This window comes from Leptonychotes weddellii, chromosome 7 (assembly GCF_054177405.1).
Source record: "Leptonychotes weddellii isolate Sample4059 chromosome 7, ASM5417740v2, whole genome shotgun sequence".
Classification (NCBI taxonomy): domain Eukaryota; kingdom Metazoa; phylum Chordata; class Mammalia; order Carnivora; family Phocidae; genus Leptonychotes; species Leptonychotes weddellii.
In genome coordinates, this window is record NC_138375.1 from 120,566,386 (window position 1) to 120,592,476 (window position 26,091).

At 39.0% G+C, this 26,091-nt stretch overlaps 1 protein-coding gene across 1 annotated transcript in view; it reads right to left on the bottom strand.

The window, feature by feature from the left end:
• Window positions 1-26,091, bottom strand: part of PRRC1 (proline rich coiled-coil 1) — a 38,063-nt gene that overhangs the window by 5,268 nt on the left and 6,704 nt on the right. The window contains exons 4-6 of the mRNA XM_081827139.1: window positions 23,653-23,816; window positions 17,917-18,020; window positions 6,960-7,062 (exon numbers count right to left, since the gene is read on the bottom strand). Coding sequence (XP_081683265.1) covers window positions 6,960-7,062; window positions 17,917-18,020; window positions 23,653-23,816 — 371 coding nt within the window. The remainder of the gene's footprint in view (window positions 1-6,959; window positions 7,063-17,916; window positions 18,021-23,652; window positions 23,817-26,091) is intronic.

The window sequence follows — 26,091 nt, forward strand, 5'->3', positions numbered from 1 at the left end:
CATGGTGTCACTTATTTCTCTGATTCTATTTTCATGGATTCTGAGTTGTTTTTCCCTGGCCTCCTCTTTTCCCTTTTTATCTATTATATTATCTTCCAGGTCGCTTATTCGTTCTTCTGCCTCACTTACCCTAACTGTTAGATTATCTAGATTGGATTGGATCTCATTGATAGCATTTTTAAGTTCTGCCAATTCAGCTTTCATTTCTGCCTAACTTAGAGACTCTATGTTACCATTAATTGATTTCTCCATTCTAGCTATTGTCTTCACAATTGCTAGCCTGAATGCCATCTCTGACATCTTGGTTAGATCTGCATCCATTTGTAAATCTGCAGCATAAGTCATAATCTCTGAGTCTTTTCTATCTTGGGGGTTCCTCCTCCTAGTCATTCTGTTGATGGGTGTTTGAGGGAATGTATAGAGTCCCAAATATTGACCAGAACCCAAGCAAGATGCACCTATTTTCTCGGGACCTTAGGGTTGCTAGCCTCTTGTTTTCCCAGCCTGTCTTCTGGGGAGGGGCCTGTGTTACTCAGGCAACCCTATTTGGGCAGAGTTGCCCTGCCCCCCTGTGGCAGGGGATGGACTCAGTGGGAATCAGTTTTGAGGGCTTTTGTCCTCTGGCGGCTTCCCCTGCTGGCTTTCTGCGTCTCTTCCTCAAGTCAGAGCAAAAGAGACCATTTCCAACCCTCTGCCTCAGAGCAGAGAGATTGCAGTCTGTTCTTCAGTGAGCTCTCCAGGCCACACTGTCTCCATTTCTGTCCGTGCTGCTATAAACTGCAGTGTCCTGCGTTGTGTGCCCCTCCGCAGCGCTCCCAGTCCTGCCTCCAGGACGGGGCACGTCTCTGCCCTTTGTGCTTCTAAAACTGCCAGCCGCTCCGGGTTTCTGCCCCGGGGGCTGCCCTAAAGTCCCTTCCCTGCCGCTACCGGTCTGCGAGTCTGTGCCCGGTCCCCAGCGCGTGAGGCTGTCGCTCACCGGCAGTGTAGGATCCCCACGGCCAGGCACCCTCCCGCTGCTGTTTATCCTCTGATATCTGCCCGGGGAATCACGGCTCCCTGCTTCGTACCTCAGAACCAACTGCCTGCAATATTCTGTTTGTAGAGGCCCCGATCTTCTTACATCTCAGGCTGATTTCGTGGGTGCTCGGAGTGGTCTGGTAGATATCCAGCTCAATTCCGGGGACCAGTTGAAATAGGGTCCCCTACTCCTCCACCATCTTTCCTCTCCCCGTTCGTTGACATCTTTACCTATACACTGTCTACTTCATTAGGTGTCTGAGGTTCTAATGTTTGATCAGTAGGTCTGATTTTTGTGTTGATTTTCCAGCACATACATATTCTAATCAGCTAAGAGTTAACAGCATGGTAGCTATTTCTAGCAAACACGTTTCAATTCTATTGAAATCCTTTTCTCTCCTTTAATATGTTCAAGTTTGAACTGCATGAATTGGTGAGCTATTGCTTGAACCATCAGGCCGTTTCTGGGATAAACCAATCTTGGCCAGGCTGTTCCGTTCGTGATAGTGTGATTTACAATTAAAAATACATACACCTGACCCTTGAACAATGTAGGGGTTAGGGAGAGTGACCACCTGGTGTAGTTGAAAATCCACACTATAACTTCTGACTCCCCCAAAACTTAATTACTAATAGCCTACTGTTGACCAGAAGCCTTAGTGATAAGTCAATTAACACCCCCTTTGTATATGTATTATATACCATATTCTTAAAGTCAGCGAAGCTGCAGAAAAAATGTTAAAATCAAAAAGAGAAACTACCAAGTACTTTACTGTAAAGAGTCTGCTTATAAATGGACCTGTGCAGTTCAAACCCATGTTGTTCAAAGGTCGGTTGTATCTCGTCTTCCCACCCACTCCCAGCTCTGGGACAGGAAGAGAGGCTGCAAGTTGATTAAATAACCAATGATGAATGATTGAATCAATCATGACTATACAATGAAGCCTCCAAAAAAACCTCAAAAGGATGGAGTTGGGAGAACATGTGGAGTTTCAGGCAGAGTGGCAGGCTAGATAGCGCACGGAAGCTCTGCACCCTGCCCTCTGCATCTCTTCCATCTGGCTGTTCGCGAGTTCTATCTTTTCATAATAAATAAGCAACCTAGTGAGTAGAGAGCCTTCCTGAGAAGGAGGCGGTTGTCAGAACCAATCTGTAGAACCAGTTTATCATCTGGACTTGTCACTGGCATCTGCGATGGGGAGGGGGCAGTCTTGTAGGACAGTCCTCATTCTATGGGATTGGATACTATCTCCAGGTGTAGAGTCAGAATTGAGATGAAATGTCTGACACCAGCTAGTATTGTGGTGTGGAAAAACCCCTCTCACACATAGGAACTGGGTCCAAAACCTCAATAGTTGGTGTCAGAAGAGGTATTTGGCTAGACCAGCCCTGGCTCGTTGAAATGTGTAGCTTATGAAGAGCAGGGAGGAAAGGATGAGGGCTGAAGAACCTTTGGTTGCTGGGTGGTCACTGCTGGAATGGAGCAGCATCTGGGCTGCACTCTGTCACTAAAGGTAGGGTTAACAATGGAAATTAGAGATGGAGCCATCTCCTGGAAAGTTGGTTTACAGAATACATAAAGAAATGCAAACTATTAAGAAAAAGGCAAAGAGTCCAACACTTGGTTGTTGTTATCTACCACAGCTAAAGTAAAAGTAAAACACAATGCTGGTATGCTAGCAGGGACTAATTTTCTGTGCCACTGCCCCATGTGGAGCTTAACTGAGGAATATGGCAAAAATCTGAGTGTGCCTGGAGGGACCTCTACTGGGGCTTGGGAGTAGAATATTTCCATCTGGGGGGCATTTACTAGTAGACATTATTAAAGCTACCCCTTTCACTGAAGGACATAAAATGATTTTGAAATGTGAAATACCCATAATGTCTAGGATGGTGTTGGAGAAACATCCTAATAGGGATGGCAGTGGTTTATGTAGAGGGTCATGATGCCTAGGGAGACCATCATGAACAAGGCACCTCTTTTTCTCTAGGACTCACTTTGAGGCCATGGGAAAAGCTGTAAGAACCAACTGCCATGTAGACAGTGCCCTGTGAACAACTCTCAACAACACAGAGCTAGCTGCTTGGTTTGTGGACAGCAATTCCAAGGTGAGCGGACAACAGTGTATATGGAAGGCCACCACCCTGATGGAGAAAGGCTAAAAATAATCAGCTCTGCATGCTCAAATGCACCCTATTTTCTCAGCAGTGATAGAAAAAATGCCCCATGTTTCGGTTTTTACTGACTCAGAGGCAGCGGCCAATGGTCTGGCCACACAGTCAGGCAGGAAGGTGTAATGGGAACATAACGTATTAAAATGATGCCCCTATGGGGCACAGCCCTATGCAAATCACTCTGAGAATTTGAGGGTACAGTGAAGCAGGACACGATCCCATTGGAACTTACAGGTTTGGAAGGTGAGTGTAACGGACAAGCCAATATCCCTGCCTTAGGTGGCCACCTGGGTCCACAATAAAAGAACCAAAACAGAAGATGATATTGTACCAATGTGGATGGCCGAGCATCCTACCTTCAGCGCAGGGAACACACCTGACAACTCATTCTACTCTGACAGAGAATGGAACCGGGCAGTTGAAAGCCTGGTGGTCTAAAGTGGGAGAAAGGCAAAAGGCTTGAAGAGAAAGGCATGAAGCTGCTGGCTTACATGACTGCAGGAGTGTGACACACAACATGAGTGGGATGAAAAGGAGTGTCCCTACTGGACACATCCCTCTGTTTTCCTGTGGATCTGGGGCAGGGGGTGGCCAAGGATGATGGTAATGACTGTGCAATTCTGGCAAAGGGAGGAGGCTGCTGATAAAGTGACCTTTTTTCCTTCCCCAGATCACGTCAACTTTTCATTCCCCCTATGTGATGTTGCAGATGTGGGAAACAGATGATTCCTAAGCAAGAAATGGTTAAGTCTGTTTTTAACCTTTATGTTACACTGCCTGAGGGGCAGGATGTGCCTCTCTCTGTGGCAGAACTGGGGCCACAGCGCAGGAAGCGACACGGCCTGTGGTGGAGCTGGCTCACTGCAGGCGTGTGTCCTTCCGTCGCACCCCGCTCGAGTGGGCTTTGCAGAGACTGCATTTTTTACAGAGACCTCTGTCAACAGAGTTGCTACACACCTTTCCAACAGCATTTGTTCACTTCTGGTCATATCCAGGTTATTCTCAGAATATTTCAAACTTTTTCCTGATTTATTACAGTGATCTGTGGTTGGTAATTACAACTTGCTGAAAGCTCAGATGATGGTTAGAATTTTTAGCAGTAACATTTTTTAATTAAAATGTGAACTTTTTAAAATATAATGCTATTTCAGATTTAAGAGACTATAGTATAGCATAAACATAACCTGTATGCACTGAGAAACTGAAAATACATTTGCCATACTTCATTGTGATACTGGCCTGATTGTCTCCGCGGCTGGACCCAAACCTGCAGAGTCTGAGCGGTGCCTGTAGTTCGGCCAGAAGTGGACTGAGTGGGGAGGCACTCACAGCCTAGCCTAGTAGTGCTGCCTCCAACAAGACCAACACAGACGAAAAGTAACGTGCGTCCAAAAGGTAGAAAAGTTTGGGTATAGACTGAAAAAAGGATAACCTGTAGCTGTGGGTAAAGGACTGAATTAATGGGTTATATAATGAGGGAAACGGAATGTTACACTAACCCTCAAAAGAGACTCAGGATAAGCGATGACACGGTCTCTTTGCTCAATTACTCCACCTGTGTACAAGGGTGAAGCCATATTACTGGTTCCACTCCTGTTTTAGGAACCTGACAAAATAGAACAGAAGGCTGCAAACCTGAGTGGCCTTTCCCTGGGACACATTCTGACAGGATGTGATGACAGACTGGGTAGTCATCAATTACTGACTTAACGTGCAAGTTATCTTTTGACCTTTGTGATTACTCTGCTATAAGGAATTTGTGTTTGAAGACCAGGGCTGGAGTGTAATGCTATGGTTTATAATAAGGAATACATATTTGATCTTGGACCCCAGTTTGTGGCACAGTACTCCTAACAACCTTGTAATTTTTTAAGCAGGGAGAAAGACAAAGGTGTCTTTTGTTAATGAGGTGACATCTTTAAGGATGGGTGCCAAGGAAGGCCACCATGTGATTAGAGGGCTGGAACTTTCTGTCTCATTCTCCCCCACAAGTCGGGGAGGGGTGTGCAGGTGGGAGAGGGTCTGGAGGTTGACCCAGTCAACAAATGCCACTGATTCAATCATGCCTATGTAACAAAGTCTCCATAAAACCCCAAAAGGATGGGGGATGGGTTTGGGAGAGCTTCTGAGTTAATGAACATGACAGATTTGCGAATAACGAAGGGTTCAGAGGGCATGGAAGCTCTGTCTCCCTTCCCCATACCTTGCCCTTTGCATCTCTTCCAATTGGCTATTATGAGCTGCTCTAGCAAATTAATTGAACCCAAGGAGAGAGGGTCATGAGAACTTCTGGTTTATAGCCAAACAGCTAACAACCTGAACTTACGATGTCTGAAGTGGGTGGCAGGGGAGACAGTCTTACACCTGTAGGATCTGATGCTATCTGTAGGTTAGGGTTAGAGATCCTACAGGTGTAAGACTGTTGAAATGCAGGACACCCAGCCAGTGTTGGAAAATTGCTTGGTGGCACTGGGGGGGGGAACCCCCCCATATTATAATTGGGTCTAGAACCCTTTGTAATGTTCTTGTAATACAATTTTAAATTTTATCTATTGTACTATTAATTTTGACATTTAGCTCTGAAGTGATAGTATACTGTAATTTTTTGGGGGGGGTAGTTTAGTCTCATAAAATAAAATGGAAAACTTTATCAATATTTTCAGAATGGAAGAAACTGACATTTGCTGTCTCTGAAGTCAAAAAGTCAGTTTCATGTGGTTCAACCTAAATGGCAATTTTTATTTTCCTAGAAAATCAGCCACTTCATCTAATTTCTTGATGTAATAGAATAGTATTCACTGAAAATCACCTTCATATTGGGATGAGTTTAATGTTACCATCTATAAATTTCTCTGAACTTTTGAAAGGAAATTATAAAAAGTAAAAGGTTCAATAAAATTTAAAAATTCCAAGCATGAATTCTTCAGCCTCATGGAAACTGTAAAGCCCTAAGAGAGCCACTGGTTGCTTTCAGGGATTCTATAAACATAAAAGCCAAATTTATACTTGAGAATGTACATGTATTTTCTTGGGAGAGAATCCAATAGCTTTTATCAGATTCTCAAATGCCTAAGACCCAAATCACTTTAGGAGACAGTTTTGAAATGACATTTAAGAACAAATGTGATGAAAATTTTATGAAATGGAAGAAAGGAAAACGTCAACAAAATGCCCTTTTACATGGAGTACTAAGTCTCCCACGTAAACCAATATTTACATTCTATTTTGTTCGAGAAAGGATGAAAGGTAAGGAACCAATCATTATACATGATGCTTCCATTCTTCTAAAAACTGTGTGACAGGTAAACTAAGAGTTAGTTATGCTTTCAACAAACCTAAAGACATGTGCTTTTCCTGTAAGGTTTCTCAACAGGTTTCCACTTGTTAACAAAAGATGAACAAATAGACAAAGACAAAAGATATGGAAGTAATGGGGGAACCAAAATGGTAGATAATGAAAAGTAAATAGACCACCAGCAGAAGAGGTAAATCGTTTTTCTGCTTACAGTAGTGAACAGGATCATAAAAACAAGAGGAAAATAGTGATTAAGCCTGTCACGTATTACCTTTTCAAAGACAGCTGGAAGAGAAAAGGAGGAAGGTACTCCACAACATGAAAGAAATTGGAAACTGAAAAGCAAAGAGAAAAGGCTGAACGTGAAAAGAAGCCGCAAAATCAAGAATACGTACGGCCTATCTCACACAAACCTGTATTCTGCAGACAGTATTTCAAGTTTCTCTGGAGTGTGATGTAAAAGAAAACAAACCTGCTGTACAAATTCCAAAGGCACGGGTGTGGCCTGTGTGAAGGTCTCTAGATGAATGCCATGGACGGGGTCCTCCACTATCAAACAGCCAATGTCAAACCACCTGCAACAGAATGAGGAGGACTGAGTTGTTTATGTGCCAAATAAAGGTTACAGTGACCAGACAGAACAAACCCAAACAACTAGTATCATTCAAATAAAACATTAGAGTTCAAAAAGGAAGTGTTTTTCCTAATCAGTTTTCAAGAGGATAATCCATAAAAAGTATATATAAAATGACCTGTTGGCTTAATTCCAAGAGGAGGGAGGACAACAACAAAGAAAAAACACCTGAAACTTATCCACGTAAAGTTTTCCTCGCTGAGACTGAGGGAGGATGGAAAGAGGAGGATTCAAAAAAGCAACAGATAGTTACTCATCTGAATATGCAAATACTTGATCACGGGTAACTTTTTAAAAATGTCACTTGCTAAAATACAGGAAATTTTATTTTACCATCTCTATGGTTACTATGTAGCCCACTTGCAAAGTTACTAGCAAATTAAGCTCATTCAGAGGAAATAACAAATCTTATCTTTATTCTTGATAATATGTCTTTGAAAACACTTCATGAAATCAAGAAAACTTTCTTCCATTTAAAGTTACTCATAAATTATAAAAATACATTTTATAATTGCCTTAAGTCATCTGTAACGCCACTAGCATTTTAGATAACCAGAATTATGCAACCACCAGATGCCATGAAATCGTGAGTCTGGATAACAAGAGGATATATAGAGCAAAAAAAGTTCAGTCTATTTTTAAAAATATGTAGATCTAATGAAATGTCATAAAATACGAAATGAATTAGGTAACTTCTATTTACATAGTCAAAGAAAGAGCAAAGTAAAATACAAAATAACAGTTTTGCTAAGAATTAAAATGATAGCAGGTAATGTCTGTAGTATTCCTATCCTAAAACTTGGTTTCAAATAAACAACATTAAATAAGGACATGAATTTTATTTGGCATATTAATCAGTCAGTAACTTGTGTATAATGCAGATAGCAGAGAACAATCATGGTGATTAAGCTGTTAGGCATGGACTTCCTGAAAAGCAGACTCACAGAAGGTAAAAGTCCCTTCCATGATGCTGGTGAATACACATTAGAAGAACTCGAAGGTCCTCTTTGTTATCTGAAATTGTCGTGCTCTTGACCATATGAACTGGAAAATCCCATTTAGTAGCTAGAACTGCAACCATGATCATGCCCATGAAAACCTCTACCATTTCTCTCACTAGTGCTGCTGGCTAGGGAAACATTGGGCTCGGCTCTCCTCTCCTCGTTACTGTCCTTCAACTCCACGGGCACGCCCCGCCCCACCCCACATTCATGGACAGTCACTAAGGCTCTGTCTCCCTCCCTTTCCCTCTCCAAGCAGCTGCTGAAAGAACTCTGACCGATCCCACAGGGGTCACTTTGACTAAAAAAGGGCTTAAGAACAACTGTGGTTCCAAGATGCTTGGATTTCATTTACCAGCAAAAATCTCGTAACAGAATGTGGGAACTGCCACTCTGTTTTACAAAAGATAGATCATCTACCACCATCGGTCAATTCTCAGAAAAAAGGACATTTTAACACACCATGCACACAACCTAAGATTTTTCAACTTGGTGGGTTAAACTCAGAATAAGGATAGTCCATGCTTACACACGCCTTTGTCCAGCTAAGGTACACGTCATGTTAGTTTTTCTCATATAGCATGGACTGATGCAGAATTCAAAGACTGGCAGGTCTGTCCTAGCTCTATTCTTTGTTAGGGCTAAACCCATTTTGGGATCTCTTCTTTTGGCTGTCTGGCTCTTCCTGGATTAGTTTCTCCTCCGTTGTAAGCATGTTTTTGACTTTATCTTCTGTGCACTTATTTCCCACAGGACCACGGCAGACAGAAGAGCCAAAGCAGGAATGATCAAGCGGTATGGATCCTGGCTTTGCTCTCCATTCACATGTCCTCACTCTTGCTCCTCTGTACCTTCCTGTCACAGCCCTTCCATTCTCTCCTCTTTAATCCACACTAGACACCAGGCAATTCCTAATTCTAGAGTTTACCCTTGAACAATGTGGCGGTTAGGGTTGCTGTGACCCCCTAGTGCGGTCAAAAATCTAACTTTTGACTCTCCAAAAACTTCTAACAGCCTACTTTTAACCAGAATTCTTACTGATAACAGTCTATTAATACATATTTTGTATGTAACATATATACCGTATTCTTGCAGTTCAGTACTAAAAATGTATTTTTTCTTCCTGTGGTTTTCTTAACTATTGTATCAGAAAAACCCAGTAAGTGGATCTGTGCAGTTCAAATCCATACTTTTCAAGAGTCAACTGTTTTTTACTATCCCTAATCTTCCTAATATGCTACTGTACTTGTCAAAAGGCACTTGGTAGGAAAAAATACCACATACCACATCTAGGTATGATGGGACAGTTGATGGCAGATCAATGCTCCCAATGAAAAGCTGGATGAGGTACACAGTTCCTGCATCTAAAGGTGTCAAAGAGCCAATTGGGGCAGGACGACAAAATGGAGTAACACTGGGGATGGGGAAAAGCTTTCAGAGTGGGGTGAAGACCTTCAGCTGGACCTGAGTGCCACCCAGCCTGAACTCAGCAACTAGACGAGAAGTGAAGGAAACCCACCACTAACACCTCCCTAAAGGTAGGGAAACGGTTAGAATTTTCTCTGGGGTTGGAGGTGCTCAGGAGCACCATGATTTATGTTCCCTTTCCACCCTGACAATACAGACAGGAGCAGAGTCGGGCACTCTAGCCGGCCGGCTACTTGAGTGATCCCTGTGCCCCTAGCACGCACACACCAGCTCAAGTCGGCCCGCCACGGCGGCCCCAGCACCAGGCACAGTGGGACACCCCAAGGCTCGTCTACACACATCGACTGCACAGGGAACATCCCCCTATGAAATGTCACCCTTCCAAGACTGGGAGAGCTAAGTGTTTTACCTAAGTCACAAAGTCAAAATGAGGAGACAGGAATATGCTTAAATGAAACAGAGATTCAGTCTACTGGATAAAGAGTGCATAAATTCAGAAAATATAAAAAAGAGCCAATCAGAGTTAAATACAATAAGTGAAATGACAAATACACTGGAGGGAATCAGCAGCAAAGAAGAAGACGTGGCAGAACAGTGATCTGGAAGACAGGGTATCATAAAGCAACCAAGCTGAAGAGCAAAAAGAAAAACAAAATGAAGATAGGTTAAATGGTCTCTGGGACAACATTTTTTTTTTTTTTTTAAAGATTTTATTTATTTATCTGAGAGAGAGAATGAGATAGAGCATGAGAGTGGGGAGGGTCAGAGGGAGAAGCAGACTCCCTGCTGAGCAGGGAGCCCCATGCAGGACTCAATCCGGGGACTCCAGGATCATGACCTGAGCTGAAGGCAGTCGCTTAACCAACTGAGCCACCCAGGCGCCCGTCTCTGGGACAACATTAACCATACTATATATATACTCGCATTATGGGGGTCCCAGAAAAGAGAGAGAAAGGAGCTAAAAACTTCCCTAACCTGGGGAAGGAAACAGAGATCCAGGTGCGAGAATCACCACCCAAAGTAAGATGAACCCAAGGAGGTCCACACCAAGAAACATAAACAGAATATCAAAAATTAAAGAGAGGATCTTAAAGCCATCAAGAGGTAAGCACCTAGTTATAGACAATACAAGGGAAACGCCATAAAGCTACCAGCAGATTTCTTAACACAAATTTTGCAGAACAGAAGGGACTGGCATGATCTAGTCAATGTAGAAAGAGAAAAAAACCTACAATCAGGAATACTCTACCTGAAGAAGAGGTAAGTAATTGATCACCGCTAAACCAACCTTTTCAGAAATGTTAAAAAGACTTTTCTAAGAAAAGAAAAGGCCATGCCTAGAGGTGAAAACTAGAAAAGGAAAAAATTTCACAGGTAAAAGCAAACACACAGTAAAGGAAGTAGATCAATCACTTACACAGCTATTGTGAACATTAAAAGGCAAAAGTAGTAAAATCAATTATATCTACACTAATTAAGAGATTCAGAGATTCACAAAATAAAAAGATACAAAATATGACATCATATACATAAAAGGTAGAGGAATGAGTAAAGTGCTTTCTGAATGTGTCTGAACTTAACAGATCAACTTCATAGACTGCGTAACTTAAACTGTTATATAGGAATCTCATAACTACAAACCCAAAGCCTATTATAAATACACAAAAAATAAAATTACAACATAATACTACAGAAAGCCATCAGTCACAATAAAAGAGAAGGGAACATGGCAGAACTACAGAAACTACAAAACAATGAAATGGTGGTGAAGTCTGCACCTATCAGTAATTACTTCAAATGTAAATGTCTAAATGCTCCAGTCAAAAGACATAGGGTGACTAGATAAAAAACAAGACCCATCTATATGCAGCCTAAAAGACATTCACTTTATACCTACAGACACACGGAGACTTTTAAGTGAAGGGATGGAAAAAGATATTTCATGCAAATGGAAGCAAAAAAACCCAAAAACTGGGAAGCATGACATGTATCAGAGCAAACAGATTTTGAAACAAAGACTGTAATAAAAGACGAAGAAGGCATTACATAATAATAATAGTAATAATGGGATCAATCCAACAAGAGAGTAGAATAAGGCAATTATCTGTGTACCCAACACTGGAATATCTAAATATGCAAAACAAGTATTTGCAGATCTCAAAAGAGAAAGTGACAGTAAAACAGTAACATTAAGGGATTTTACCCCTCCCCCACTTATATCAATGATGGATAGATCATCCACACAGAAAATCAGTAAGAAAATGGTGGCTTTCAACCAGATGGATTTATTAACACATCTATATACAACATTCCTTCCAAAACCAACTGAAGACATCCTTTTCAACAGCAAATGGAATGTTCCCAGGATAAATCATGTGTTAGGCCAAAAACAAGTCTCAATAAATGTCAGAGAATAAAATCCTATCAAGCAGCACCTTTTCCTACCATAAGGCTATCAAACTGGAAATCAATTACAAGGGAAAAAAAACTAGGAAAAACAGGAACACAGGGAGGCCAAACAATATGCTACTTACTAAACCAAAGGGTCAACACAAAAATCAAAGAGGAACTCAAAAAATCCTTGGAAACAATAGAAAATGGAAACCCAACGGCTGAAAATCCTTGGGACACAGCAAAAGCAGTTCTAAAAGCCTACCTCAACTAAAAAGTTCCACCTTACAACCTAACGGACCTAGGAAAAGAACAAACAAAGCTCAAAGATCATAGAAGGAAAAAAATAATAAAGATCAGAGTGGAAATAGAAACCAAAAAAAAAAAAAAAATCAAGAGCTACTTCTTTGAAACCATAAACAAAATCAACCTTTAGCCAGACTAATCAAGAAAAAAGTCAAAAAATTTTAAGAGCTACTTGTGAATACTATGAAAAATATATGCCAACAAACTAGACAACCTGGAAGAAATATATACATTCCAAAAAACATACAAGACTGAATCACGAAGAAACAGAAAATGTGAACAGATTACTTGCTAGTAACAAAACTAAGTAATCAAAAAGCCCCCAACAAACAAAATCCAGGACCAGGCAGTTTCACAAGAGAATTCTGAGTTATTTAGAGGTCTATCCAGAAAAACAGAATAGGAAGGAAAACTTCCAAATTCATTCCACAAGGCCAGCATTACCCTGATAGCAAAATTAGACAAGAACACTACAAAAAAGAAAGTTATAGGCCAATATCCCTGATGAACACAGATGCAAAAATCCTCAAAACATTAGCATACCAAATTCAACAATACATTAAAATAATCACAACAATCGAGTGGGACTTATTCCAGGGATGCAAGACTGGTTCAACATTTGCAAATCAACATGATATATCACATTAACAAAACCTGGGATAAAAACCATATGATCATTTCAGTAAATGCAGAAAGAGCACTTGATAAAATTCAACATCCATTCATGATAAGAATTCTCAATAAAGTGGGTTTAGAGGGAACACACCTCAACATAATAAAGACCATATATGACAAACCCATAGGTAACATCATAATGGTGAAAAACCAAGATTTTCCCCTAAGACTGAGACAAAGATGTCCACTCTGACCACTTTTATTCAACAGAGCACTAAGTTCTAGCCACAGAAATCAGACAAGAAAAAATAAATAAAAGGCATCCAAATTGGGTAAGGAAGAAGTCAAACCCTCAATAATGAAAGAGAATATGATACTATGTATAGGAAAACTTAAAGACGCCACCAAAAAACTAAAAGAACTAATAAACTCAGTGAAGTTGCAAGATACAAAATCAACACATGGAAATCTGGTATATCTCTCTATACTAATAACAAAGTAGCAGAAAGAGAAATTAAGAACACAGTCCCATTTACAAGTGCATCAAATGAATAAAATACCTAGGAATATATTTAGCAAAGAAGGTGAAAGACCTGTACTCTTAAAACTGTAAGACAATGAAGAAAAAGGGAAGGTGACACAAATGGAAAGATATTCCATGCTTATGTAGTAAAATCAATAGCATTAAAATGTCCACACTACCCAAAACAATCTACAGATTCAATGCATCCCCTATCAAAATACTGGTAGTATTTTTCACAGAACTAGAGCAAATAATACCAAAATATGTAAAAAACCACAAAAGACCTTGATAGCCAAAGTAATCTGGAGAAAGAAGCTTTTCACCCTAGCATTCAAAGCTCTTCACACATCTGTCCCCAAACCACTTCTTGATTTCCTAAATCCAACAAATGATCAGCAAAGCTAATGTAACCACTGACCCCAGAATCCTCTTCATCATCTTCAAGCTTTTCTTCCACTCAGAATGTCCTATTCCTGCCACTTATCCAAATTTTACCTACTCTTCACTATCCCGTCCAAGTCCCAATCACTCACGAATCTCATCTGACGCTACCTCTACACTCAGTTATTTCTCCTTGAATTGTATATAACATTTCCTATCAGCAAAAAATTACACACTATTTTACGCAGTCACTTAAAACTGTTCATCTGTGTACATATTTTCTCCCAACTGGCCAACAGTATAACCTCAGAGTTGGAGAACATTTTTAATATACTATAGCCATAAAGCACCAGGCACAATGCTACTCAATACTAAATAAACAAAAAATGTAACAAAACCAAATGTATTACAAAAGAGACCAATTTCAACAGTTGGGAAGCTCTTTCAGTATAAATAAATTCAACATGTTAAAAATAATTTCTTCCATAAAAAAGCCATCTAAAGTACAAAGCCCTTAAAGACCATAACGAATCCTATTCTCTGAATATTCTCCAAACTAAATAGATAAGCATCATTGCTAGATTTCAAACCTGGTGACTGCCACCAGGCCCTGTTGCCCATACCTTCCATTATGCCGAATAACTGCGTGAATGACTATGTTGGTTACTGGTGATCAATTACCTCTAAGCCAATACAACATTGTATCCTCTTAAATTTAGTGCTATCATATTCAGTGATTGTACACACAATCTTACAATGCAGGCATTACTATCTCCAGTTTATAATTAAAAAGGAGAAACCTGGGTAGAAATGTGAGCTGAGCTTTGGAGATCACACAGCTAGTTAAATGATTTAGCTAGACAAGAATATAATTTTCTCCAAAATAGGATACATTTTTTTTACTAGGTATTCAGTGTCAGCCCCCCAGGACCAATTGTATTTTGCTCATAAGACAAACAAAAGGGTAAGCCTCTTACTGAATAATAATATGCCACCAAACTAGACAACCTAGAATACATGGATACATTTCTAGAAACATACTACCTACCAAGACTGAATCATAAAGAAATCAAAAATCTGAACAGACCGATTTCTAGTGAGGAGATTCTAGTTAGTAATCAAAAACCTCCCAACAAACAAAAGTCAGGACCAGCCACCTTCACTGGTAAACTCTACCACACATTTAAAGAAAAATTACTACCAATGCTTCTCATAGTCTTCCAAAACAGTAAGAAAAGGGACACTTCCAAACTCATTTTACAAGGCCAGCATTCCCCTGATATTAAAATCAGACAAGGACACCAAAGCAAAGAGAATCAAAGGCCAATTTCCATGAGAAACATATAAGTAAAAATTTTCAACAGAATATTAAGCCAAATTCAACATTAAAAGGATCATACACATGATTTAGGATTTATTCTACAGAGATGTAGAGATGTTTCCACATCCACATATCAATGTGATACAACACATTAACAAAATCAAGGGCAAAAATCATACGATCATCTCAACAGATGCAAAAAAAGCATGTGATAAAATTCAACAACTGTTAATGATAAAAACTCTCCAAACAGGTTTAGAAGGAATGTACTCAAAATAGTAAAGGCCACATATGACAAGCCCATAGCTAGTATCATATGCAACAATGAAAAGCTGAAAGTGTTTCCCCTAAGATCAGGAACAAGACAAGGATGCCCATTCTTTCCACTTCCATTATTCAATATGGTATTGAAAATCCTTACCAGAGCAATTAAGCAAGGAAAGCAAATAAAAGGCGTCCAAATTGGAAAGGAAGAAGGAAAACTGTGACTATTTTCAGATGACATGATGCTACATACAGGAAAACACTCAAAACTAAAAAAAAAAAGTTAGAACTCATAAATGAATTCAGTAAAATTGCAGAATAAAAAATCAATATGCCAAAATCTGTTGCAATATCTATATACTAATAAACTATCAAAAAGAAAACAAGGAAACAATAGCACTTACAATCGCATCCAAAAGGACAAAACACTGAGGAACAGATTTAACCAAGAAGGTGAAAGATCTCTACTCTGAAAACTATGACACACTGATGAAAAAACCTGAAAACTCAAATATATGGAAAAATATTCCAGACTCAGGGATTGGAAGAATTAAAATTGTTAAAATGTCCACACTATTCATAAAGCAATCTACAGATTCAATGCAATTTCTATCAAAATTCCAACGGCAGGGCGCCTGGGTGGCTCAGTCTTGTTAAGCGGCTGCCTTCGGCTCAGGTCATGATCCCGGGGTCCTGGGATCGAGCCCCGCATCGGGCTCCCTGCTCGGCGGGAGGCCTGCTTCTCCCTCTCCCACTCCCCCTGCTTGTGTTCCCTCTCTCGTTGTGTCTCTGTCAAATAAATAAATAAAATCTTAAAAAAAAAAAAAAATTCCAATGGCATTTTTCACAGAAATAGAACCCTAAAGTTTGTATGGAACCACAAGACCCTGAATAGCCAAAGCCATCTTGGGAAAGAAGCAGCATCACACTCTTTGATTTCAAACTATATTACAAAGCTATGCTCATCAAAATAGTATGGTATTGGCCTAATAATAGACACAAAGATCAATCCAAAAGAATAGAGAGCTGAGGAATAAACCCACACATATGGTCAATTAATTTACAACAAAAGAGCCAGGAATATACAATGGGAAAAGGACAGCCTGTACAATAAATGGTGCTGGGGAAATTGGACTACTTACACCATACACAAAAAGTAAGTCGAATGCATTCAAGACTTGAACTTAAGACTGGAAACCATAAAACTCCTAGAGGACAAGAGGGAGTAAGCTGCTTGATATAGTCTTGGTGATAATTTTTTGTATTTGACACCAAAAGCAAAGGCAACAAAAGCAAAAATCAGTAAGTAAGACTACATCAAACTAAAAAGGTTCTACACAGCAAAGGAAACCATCAACAAAATGAAAAGGCAACCTACTAAAGGGGAGAAAACATTCACAAATCACATTCCTCATAAGGTGTTTAACATCTAAAACAGATAAAAAAGGGTGCCTGGGTGGCTCAGTTGGTTAAGCGACTGCCTTCAGCTCAGGTCATGATCCCAGGGTCCTGGGATCGAGTCCCGCATCGGGCTCCCTGCTCTGCAGGGAGCCTGCTTCTCCCTCTCCCACTCCCCTTGCTTGTGTTCCCTCTCTCGCTGTGTCTCTCTCTGTCAAATAAATAAAAAATCTTAAAAAAAAATAAATAAATAAAATAAAATAGATAAAAAACGCGAACTCAAGAACAAAAAAACAATCCAATTAAAAAATGGGCAGAGGCTCTGAATAGTTTCCCAAAGACATACAGATGACCAACATGTACATGAAAAGATGCTCAACATCACTCATCATCAGGGATATGCAAATCAAAACCATAGTGGGACATCACCTTACCCTGTTAGGATGGCTATTACCAAAAAGTCAAAAAAATAAGTACTGGAAAAGATATGGAGATAAAGCAAGCCTTTGATGAGAATGTCAACTGGTACAAAACAATATGGAGGTTCCTCAAAAAATTAAATGAGCCATATTGATCCAGCAATTCCACTTCTGCGTATTTATCTGAGGGAAATGAGAACACTACCTTGAAGAGATATATGCGCCCCCCCCGCCCCGCCCCACCAATCCATGTTCACTGCAGCATTATTTACAATAACTAAGACATGGAAACAACCTAAGTGTCTGTCAATGGAAGAATGAATAAAGAAGATGTGGTGTGTACAGACACACACACACACAATTATTCAGCCATGGAAAAAGAAGGAAATCTTGCCATTTGCAACAATATGAATGGACCTTCAGGGCATTATACTAAGGGAAATAAGTCACAGAAAAATACTGTATGATCCTACTTTTATGCGGAATAAAAAAATATGAACTCACAGATACAAAGAACAGACTGATGGTTGGAAAGGCAGTGGGCAGGGGGGCAAGTAAAACGAGTGAAGGGTGTTGTTAAAAGAAACTTTCAGTTATAAAGTCAGTCAAGAGGATAAAATGTACAGCACAGTGACTACACTTTATACTGTACTGTATATCTGAAAATTGCTAAGAGAGTAGATCTTGAGAGTTCTCATTACAAGAAAACAAATTTGTAATTATGTTAAAAAAAAAAAAAGCCTCTTACTTGTCAGGTAGCAATTCCGCAATGAAGTTTTCTACTGACACAGCAGTCTGCTTTTCATGGATCACTCCAGTTCGACGCAAGCTGTCTATCCGTTCCTGGGCACCCTGAATGACAACCATGTAGGTTAGAAACCATTTCTAATTATTCAGTATTAAATATACTAATATGGTTATACAAGTAATACACAAATACATTTACACACGAACACCTATATACCCATTGTAAACATTCAAATACAGAAGTATGAAGAGTAAATAGTACAGAAGTCCAATTCATGTTCCCCTCAGTATTAACAGTTTATAGAGCATATTCCAAGTTATTCCCACATACACTATTATTTTGGTTGCTATTACGAAATGGATTATTTTTATATTAATGTTCTACTTGGTTATTACTAATAAAATGAAACTATGTACTTCTTAATGTTGATCTGCCAACGGGATATCTTACTGATAAAAATCTTTTTTCAGTCCTAGTAGTTTTTAATTAATTTTCCCTTCAGGTATCTAGGTAGGCCATTGTATCAAAGTGAATGTTTTTTTTCTCTTGCTTCTTACTTCCTTTAAATATAGCCTTAAAATATGCACCAAAATGGCAGCTGATTTATATTTAACTGCAAATGTATACATCGCACCAAAACTTATTTACCATTTATGCAATAAAACTGAGGGGCTGAGAACACTGAATAGATAACTCAAAATCATCAATACATTTCTTATGGTAGAAAATTACAAGTTCTTCATAAAGTTGCTATTTACTACTTTATCTGAATCACTTCATAAACAGTGATCATAAGAGAAGTGACAGTAAGTGTTCAAAATGCAAGACAAAATGCATTCTATTTCTGAATAAAACTACCATGGATAATACATTAGCCTACTTTTTCCTATGGACAGCAGACGTAAGTAGTGAATGAGAAAAAGTGGTCAATTCTCATCAAATGAAAATTTCAAAAGCTAAGACACTTCTAGAGACAACTGGACTTACTTCGGAGACAACAGAAATAAAGAAGAGAAGGTGACCAGTGCATGAAAATGGGTAAACCAATTTAAGACATTAGCTTATAAAGATTAAGGATGAAAGAAGATATGAATTAAGATACACTAATATCGACTGTATTTTTGCTCACTCTTACCTCTCTAGTACCACACACAACTGTCTAACCCTAGAGACATTCAGTAAGAAAATACTACACGAAAAAACGAGGAAGGGAAGAAATAAGGGCCTTCTTAAAAATTTTCATTACTCATGTTAAGAATCTGAATGATGTAAATCTACTAACAGTGAATGAGGAGGCAGCTGTTGAATTTGAAAGAAAATGTAACAGATAAGATGTTATACTGGATAATGTAAATTTGCCTCAATCATTTTCCTCCCAAGAGGAAATCAGTTATGGTTGAATTTTGATTATGAATAAGTTTAAATAAATGTTAATTCAGTAAAAACTATTAGGGAGTTAGTGGGATATTTAAGAGATTCATCCCTAACTCTTTGAAGATATCTAAGCTAAGCACAACAACAAAATATTCCTAGATTTAATGTTTCCAGGAAACTAAGTTTGTTCATTTTTTACTATACTACAACATAGGACTTTGTATTTCATAAGGAAAATGAAGAGGGGGTTATATGTGCCTCTTCTCCTCTGATGTTAATTAAGTGTGGCATCTTTTGGAATAGACGCTTTAAGATCAGTCCCTACCAATGTTTTGAGAATAAAATTTTAACTTTATTTTCAGAAGTGTAAGGGATCAAGAATTAGGTAGTTTTGAGGCCACACTGAAGTAATTATCTCAAACGGAAGGATACAGAAAGGCCCCCAGAGCTTATCCTGTACTCTAAGAGTTTATACTAAGCGATTTGGTTTAATCAAAATTCCATGCTTCTTCTTACCTGCATATAAATATTATCTACATCTTTGGTAAAGTAAGTTATAAAACAGTGGTCATAACTATGACTGGCTCTGCAATGAAATTAACGGTTGGCACATAAGTTTCAGAAGCTCCCTAATGTTACTTATGGCAGATTTATTTCCTTAAACCTAAGTTTTCCCTCAAACAAAGTCTGATGGGGAGTAAAAAATCTGGGTTCAAATTTTAATATTCTAGGATTCTACATTATTTTTCTTCTCATTAGCTCCCTCTACTGCTTCTGAAAAAAACAGCTGATAAATTTGTAAATGATTTTCCTATGCATGCATCAGTTTCAATGAATTTTGATTTTAAGCTTTTATTTAAAATTATGGAAAAGAAACCCGAATATTTGAATTTGAAGGGCAAAAACCAACAGCAAAAATGAATCTGTCAAACACTAATAAAACCACCACATAAACTGAAGGATTAATATTACCTAGAAGATGAGGTTTTTCTTTTAGAAAAAAATCTCAATCAGCCTTTTAAGAGCAGCACCTAATGATTTTAAGTATCTTCTATGTAATAATATTTAATATAACAAAATATTTAAGACACATGTTTTAAAAACCATGAAAATTTTGAGTTATATTCCAAATATCACATGGTGATTTATCATCAAAAATTAATGACCTATCAGCTGACAACTCTGTCTGGTCCCTCTTCAGTTTTGATGGGAACAAACAACTGGAAACCATATGACTTGCAAAAGGGTTTTACCCAGTCATTATGTTATTTGTATTCCCAACATCAAAAACAATTTTGAATTGTCCCTTCAGATGACACTCAGGAGTCTTTCATGTTCGGAGGCAATGTATCACGTGAATATTTGGTGGGTAAGAGGTATGTTTCATTTCCCAAAGGGAGAGAACAGGGCTTCCTAAGGGGGAGATGGGAAAGGAGAACAAGTTGCCTTAATCACAGGTACATATGGGCAGAAAATTTTTAGGCAAGAGTACATATGGAAGCTGAAGAAGCTGGGTGTCTTAAAACTCTCTGGGTCTCCTCAGATCTTGTAAAATCTTTGTGTATCAAGAGGTACTTCTAGACCAGTTTGAAGACCACTGTTTGATTGTGGAGGTTCGATCAAGGTACTGCAACAGGTGGGCCGCTGGAGTGCTATTAAGTGAAAAATCTTTATTCTTCTCATGAAACTGATAGGGTGTTAAACCAAAACTGGAAGCAGATCCTACAATGAAAATGTTTTCTGTATTAGACTGCTAACTTGAGGAAATAAATGATTAATTTTAAAAACATACGCTTACACTTTTAATTCTGATGTTTACAGTTTAGACATTTTGATAAAACTGCCACATATTCATTCTAAAGGACATCTAAGAGTTCACATCTGTGAACCAACCCAAAATTCCTGCTCTTGAGGACCTTAATTCTTGTGGGAAAACACTATAAAACACAATGATAGAGTGTAGAAGGTGCTGAGTACTACAGGAAAGAAAACAGAGGCGCAGAAGGGTGATCTTGGTACAGAAGTGTGGAATGTAGTACTAAACAGGCAGTCAGGACAGGCCACGCCGTGCAAGGAAGATTGAAGACTTAAAGAAGGTTTAAGAGAGCCAACCAAGTACACATTTGAGGGAGAATGTCCCCAAGAGAAGAAAGAGCTAGTGAAAAGGCTAAGCGAGGGCATGCGAGTCAAGTAGGAAGAGCTAGAAGGGAGCTGAAGTGCCTGGCGCGAGTGAGCAAGGGGAAGACCAGCCGGAGAGGCAGCCAGACAGGGAACAAGCACCATGTCAGCCAGACTGTGTGGGGCCGTGGAAGCCACCGTAAGGAATGTGGGTTTACAATGGGTAAAATATAAAGTGCTGAAACACAAGTGACACGCTCTGACCTGTGACTGGAAAGGATCACCTGGCTACTCCGTTCAGAAGGGATTGAGGGCCACAAGGTTACCCCATTCAGATAATGCTAAAATCGGATGGCCTAGTAGAAGTCAATGGCAAGGTTCCATCAAGACACTGCAGCGGCGGTGGGCATGTGAGAAGAGTCAGATGCTGGACACACTGTGAACAAGTGTGGAGGACGAACAAGATTTCTTAATGAACTGGACATAGGTAAAGAGAGGAGTCAAGGGTGACTCCAAGGTTTCTCACCTGAGAAAATGGAAGGACAGTTCTGCCATCAATGAACGGAGATGGACAAGGCCAGAGGAGCAGGCTTGGAGGAAAGAAAAGCAGATGGATGCTAAACATGCTTAAGTTTGAGACATTCAAGTTAAGGGGTTGAGGAGGCAACTTTTACATAAATCTAGTTGACATGAGAGGCCTGTGCTGGAGATAGAAACTTGAAACTGTCCACACACAGATGGTATTTAAAGCCATCAGACACTATCAACTCACGAGGGAGGGAATGTAAAGACAAGATCATTAGGCGGAACCAGCAAAGGAGGCACAGGGGAGTGAGCAAATAGTGAGGCAAGGAAAAAAACAAAAGTATGGCACTTCAGAAGTCAAGTGAAAGAAACATTAAAGAATAACAACTGTCTCAAAAGCCAGTGACAGGCAAAACAAGATGGGGAACACTGCTGACCTGCCCAGCATTCTCTGGGGAGTCAGGCTAAGTGCCTGACGGGGCCGGGTGTAAGAGAATATGAAGGGAACAATTAGAGATAAGATGTTGACAATTCTTTGGAGGAGTTTTGCTGCAAAAAGCAGCAAAAAAATTAAGGTGGTAGATGATGAGGAGAGGAGGTTAAAAAAAAATTGTTCAAAATTTCTTTCGTTTGCTTTTTTAAGTGGGAGAAATATTTGTATGCTGATGACCCGTTCACTGTTCATTTGTTCTTGCATGTCTATATGCTGGTGGTAAAAAAATGTATGAGAGGACAGGATTCTTGGAACTTTACCCTTCACTGGCTTGAGGGGACCAGACCTAGTTCACTGGGAATGGAACTGGTTTCATGCAGATGTGTGACAAGTTTTTTAATGGTAACAGGCCAGAAGACAAACTGTAATATTGAAGTGGTGGTGTATGTGGTTGTATGAAATTTCTCTTTAAAATAAGTTACCCTATCATCTGTCCCTGTTATGGAGAATTTATTATCTACAGACTTGATCAGAAGATCCTCTTCTCTCACTACGGAAAAACTAAGGAAGCCTCTTCCTATTGATGTTATTATTGATAATATTTAATAGGTCTCTATTAAAAGAGACCTTGGCAAACTCTGGTTATATATAGGTATTATACATACCTATAAGGTGCCAGGCAGTCAGGTCCTTAAGGCAAGGGAATTAAAAGGATGGAGAAGGGGAAGAATCAAAGCAAGAAAGCAAGAGAAAGCTTTCCGGATGAATGCTGAGTCCCCTCACCAAGTACAAGAGAAAAGGGAGACTTAAAAGGGCCAATCTAGAACCTGCCTACTGGAACTCCATTACTACTCTGAAACTTTCAAATATGTTAGAGTCCCCAAAACCATGAAGAAATACGTAAGTGTAAAGTATTATTAATAGTGACAGTAATAAAAAGCTTAGAGAATTCTAAAGGTACTGTAATTTCAGTACAAAATTTTTAAGTTCAGTAGGACTTAAAGGTTAGCACTAGGTTAAGATTTCTTTTGGGACTAACTACTCTCTCTGTGTTCTCTGCAAGTTGTTTCCTCCCCTGCCCAAGCATCAAAACCTACCCTGAGTTTCTTTAAATTCAAACTCCACTGTATCTTCATTACACAACAGTTGTCTAAATAAAAACCAGGATGATCAATACCTCAGAATGTAAAAACCCATTAGCTCCATAAAGAGCAAAAGATTATCGGAATTATGAAAAAATTAACTGCCAGTTTCTTTATGCTGAAAAAAGGTGTTGTATTACTCACTTTTAGTCCAGCCGCATAGCCCACTGGCTGTGGGGCAATATTGGACTGTCCAGCTTCCCCTATGACCACAGCTAAGCCAAAGACCTCCTGGAAGGCATCTCGGATGGCAGCAACTTTTACTTCTTTATTTGAGGTCACGACAATATCCAGGTCACCTCCAGATTCTACAAAGATCAGAAGAAAATTTCAATTCCAAATTAAAATAATGAAATTCTCACAAGCAATGCCATATGCTAACATTTTATTAATGATTATTACTGACCTCACAAAATACAGCAAGATACAGATGACGAACTTTTTTATAGGCTGAGGAAACTAAGATTGATAAGGCCTTGCCTAAGGTACACAGCTGCTTACTTAGCGATGATGTCGGGACTCAAACCTAGGTCTGTCACACACCAAAATCTTCTTTTCACTACACAGCTGATCCATCACACGTGTTTTCATCTCCTCATCTAACAGCATCTTATTCCAAGTGCTTAGACCCAAACTACCACTTTTCCTGACTTAAAAATGAGCACTTAATGCATTATCTGAGGGAGTCTCATCTGCAGGCAGAAGACAGCACGTATCTTCTAGTGGTTCTGAGTATCCCATCTGCCACAGAACACAACAGTTTTTTTTCTATGGAATACTGTTCCAGAATGTATTAGTAGCCCCACCTTAAAACAGCATTTTGTGGTCAAACAAGCTTGGGAAATACTTTATACGTTTCTTTCTTAGAAATTCACAATGAACATTAACATCAAGATTCTGAGAAAACCAAAAGTTAAAATTCATGGCTCTAACCCAGTACTTTCCATACTTAATGTGTTCATGGAATATGTTAACATCTAATAACCACTCCTAGAAAGTTTTCCATAGATGTCAATTTGGGAAATAATGTTCTAACAGCTATGAAAAAAGTTTAATTTTCTACTATATCACTCTATTGATTTCACAAGATCTCATTTGCTAGTAAGTTTAAACTTTGGATAAAACATTGCATTTTTTAAGGCTGCAAATCAAAATGGTTTTTCTGCTGTTGGTTAATAAAGACACACATCTATTATACACAAACTTCTAATACCATGGGGATGCTGGAGTTCCTAGGCCTTCAACTATTGAGCTATCACAGAAATGAATTATGTGGCTTGTGAAATCCAAGTTACACATTTAGGATACACTAGAGAAAATGAAAATGAAGACTGTTATTGATGATTACAAGTAATTTGTCAGAGTTGTAAAGAAGCCTGCACTAAATGAGGACTGCCATGAAATGTTTTTTATCTAGAAAACAGTTTAAATGTGGGAGTCAACTTTATCATACAACCACATCATTAAAAGAAAAAAAAACAGCAGATGCCACAAATGGGATATTTAGTTATAAATTATACAACTATTACTGTCCTAATATGTAAGCATATGAGGAAATGGAAATACCAACATATATAAAACTTGAAATTTAAAAAGGCTAAGATATAAAATAAATATTTTAAAACCTTTTTATTTTCAATTATTTTTAAAACCTATGTACCATTTAGACAGAGTAATTTGATCAAATACACCTAATTTTTAAAAAAATCTTTATCTAACAGTTTGTGACATACTGAGTTCAAAGACCTAGTTCTGAGCATAGCGTATTTCGCTACATAGTATTAATGGCTATCACTAGTAAATAGATTTATCCAGAAAGCTGTTTGTATGGTAAACCATTTTGCCCCAGAAACAATGCTATGCTTTTCCCTAATATGTTGTGGAATAGCTGACAGTATCTTCAAAATACGTGGGCTTTTTATCAAGTATCTTTTTTCCTAATAGGATGATCTATAGCTCCCATCTTTACTAGAATTTCATAAGTTATTAAAACCTAAAGGCACTGACTCCCATAGGAGAGAAGAGAACAAATACATTTTTTACTCATTTTTTCCTCCTTGTGGGACATGTCTCTTGACCCTATCTGAGTACCGTTCCACTGAACTTCAGCTCAAAAGGCTTTTTTCAGCCTTTCTGTAGTAAGTAGTGCCAACTTTAATGATGACGGGAAAAGTAATTCTAAGAACACAGGAAGCTAAACTGTGTTAAAATGCGTTTCTTTTTTTTTTTTTTTTTAAGATTTTATTTATTTAATTGACACAGAGAGAGAGAGAGAGACAGCGAGAGAGGGAACACAAGCAGGGGGAGTGGGAGAGGGAGAAGCAGGCTTCCCGCTGAGCAGGGAGCCCGATGTGGGGCTCGATCCCAGGACGCTGGGATCATGACCTGAGCCGAAGGCAGTCGCTTAACCAACTGAGCCACCCAGGCGCCCCATAAAATGCATTTCTAACAGTTCTTATGCTTTCTTGATACATCTGAAACTGTTACGGTGATTTCTAGAATATTTCTGTAAAAATACCTTAAGCTTTAATTCAAGTTTTGTTACATCAGAATAGTCTTTGCTTTTGCTGCCTGTCAATAAGG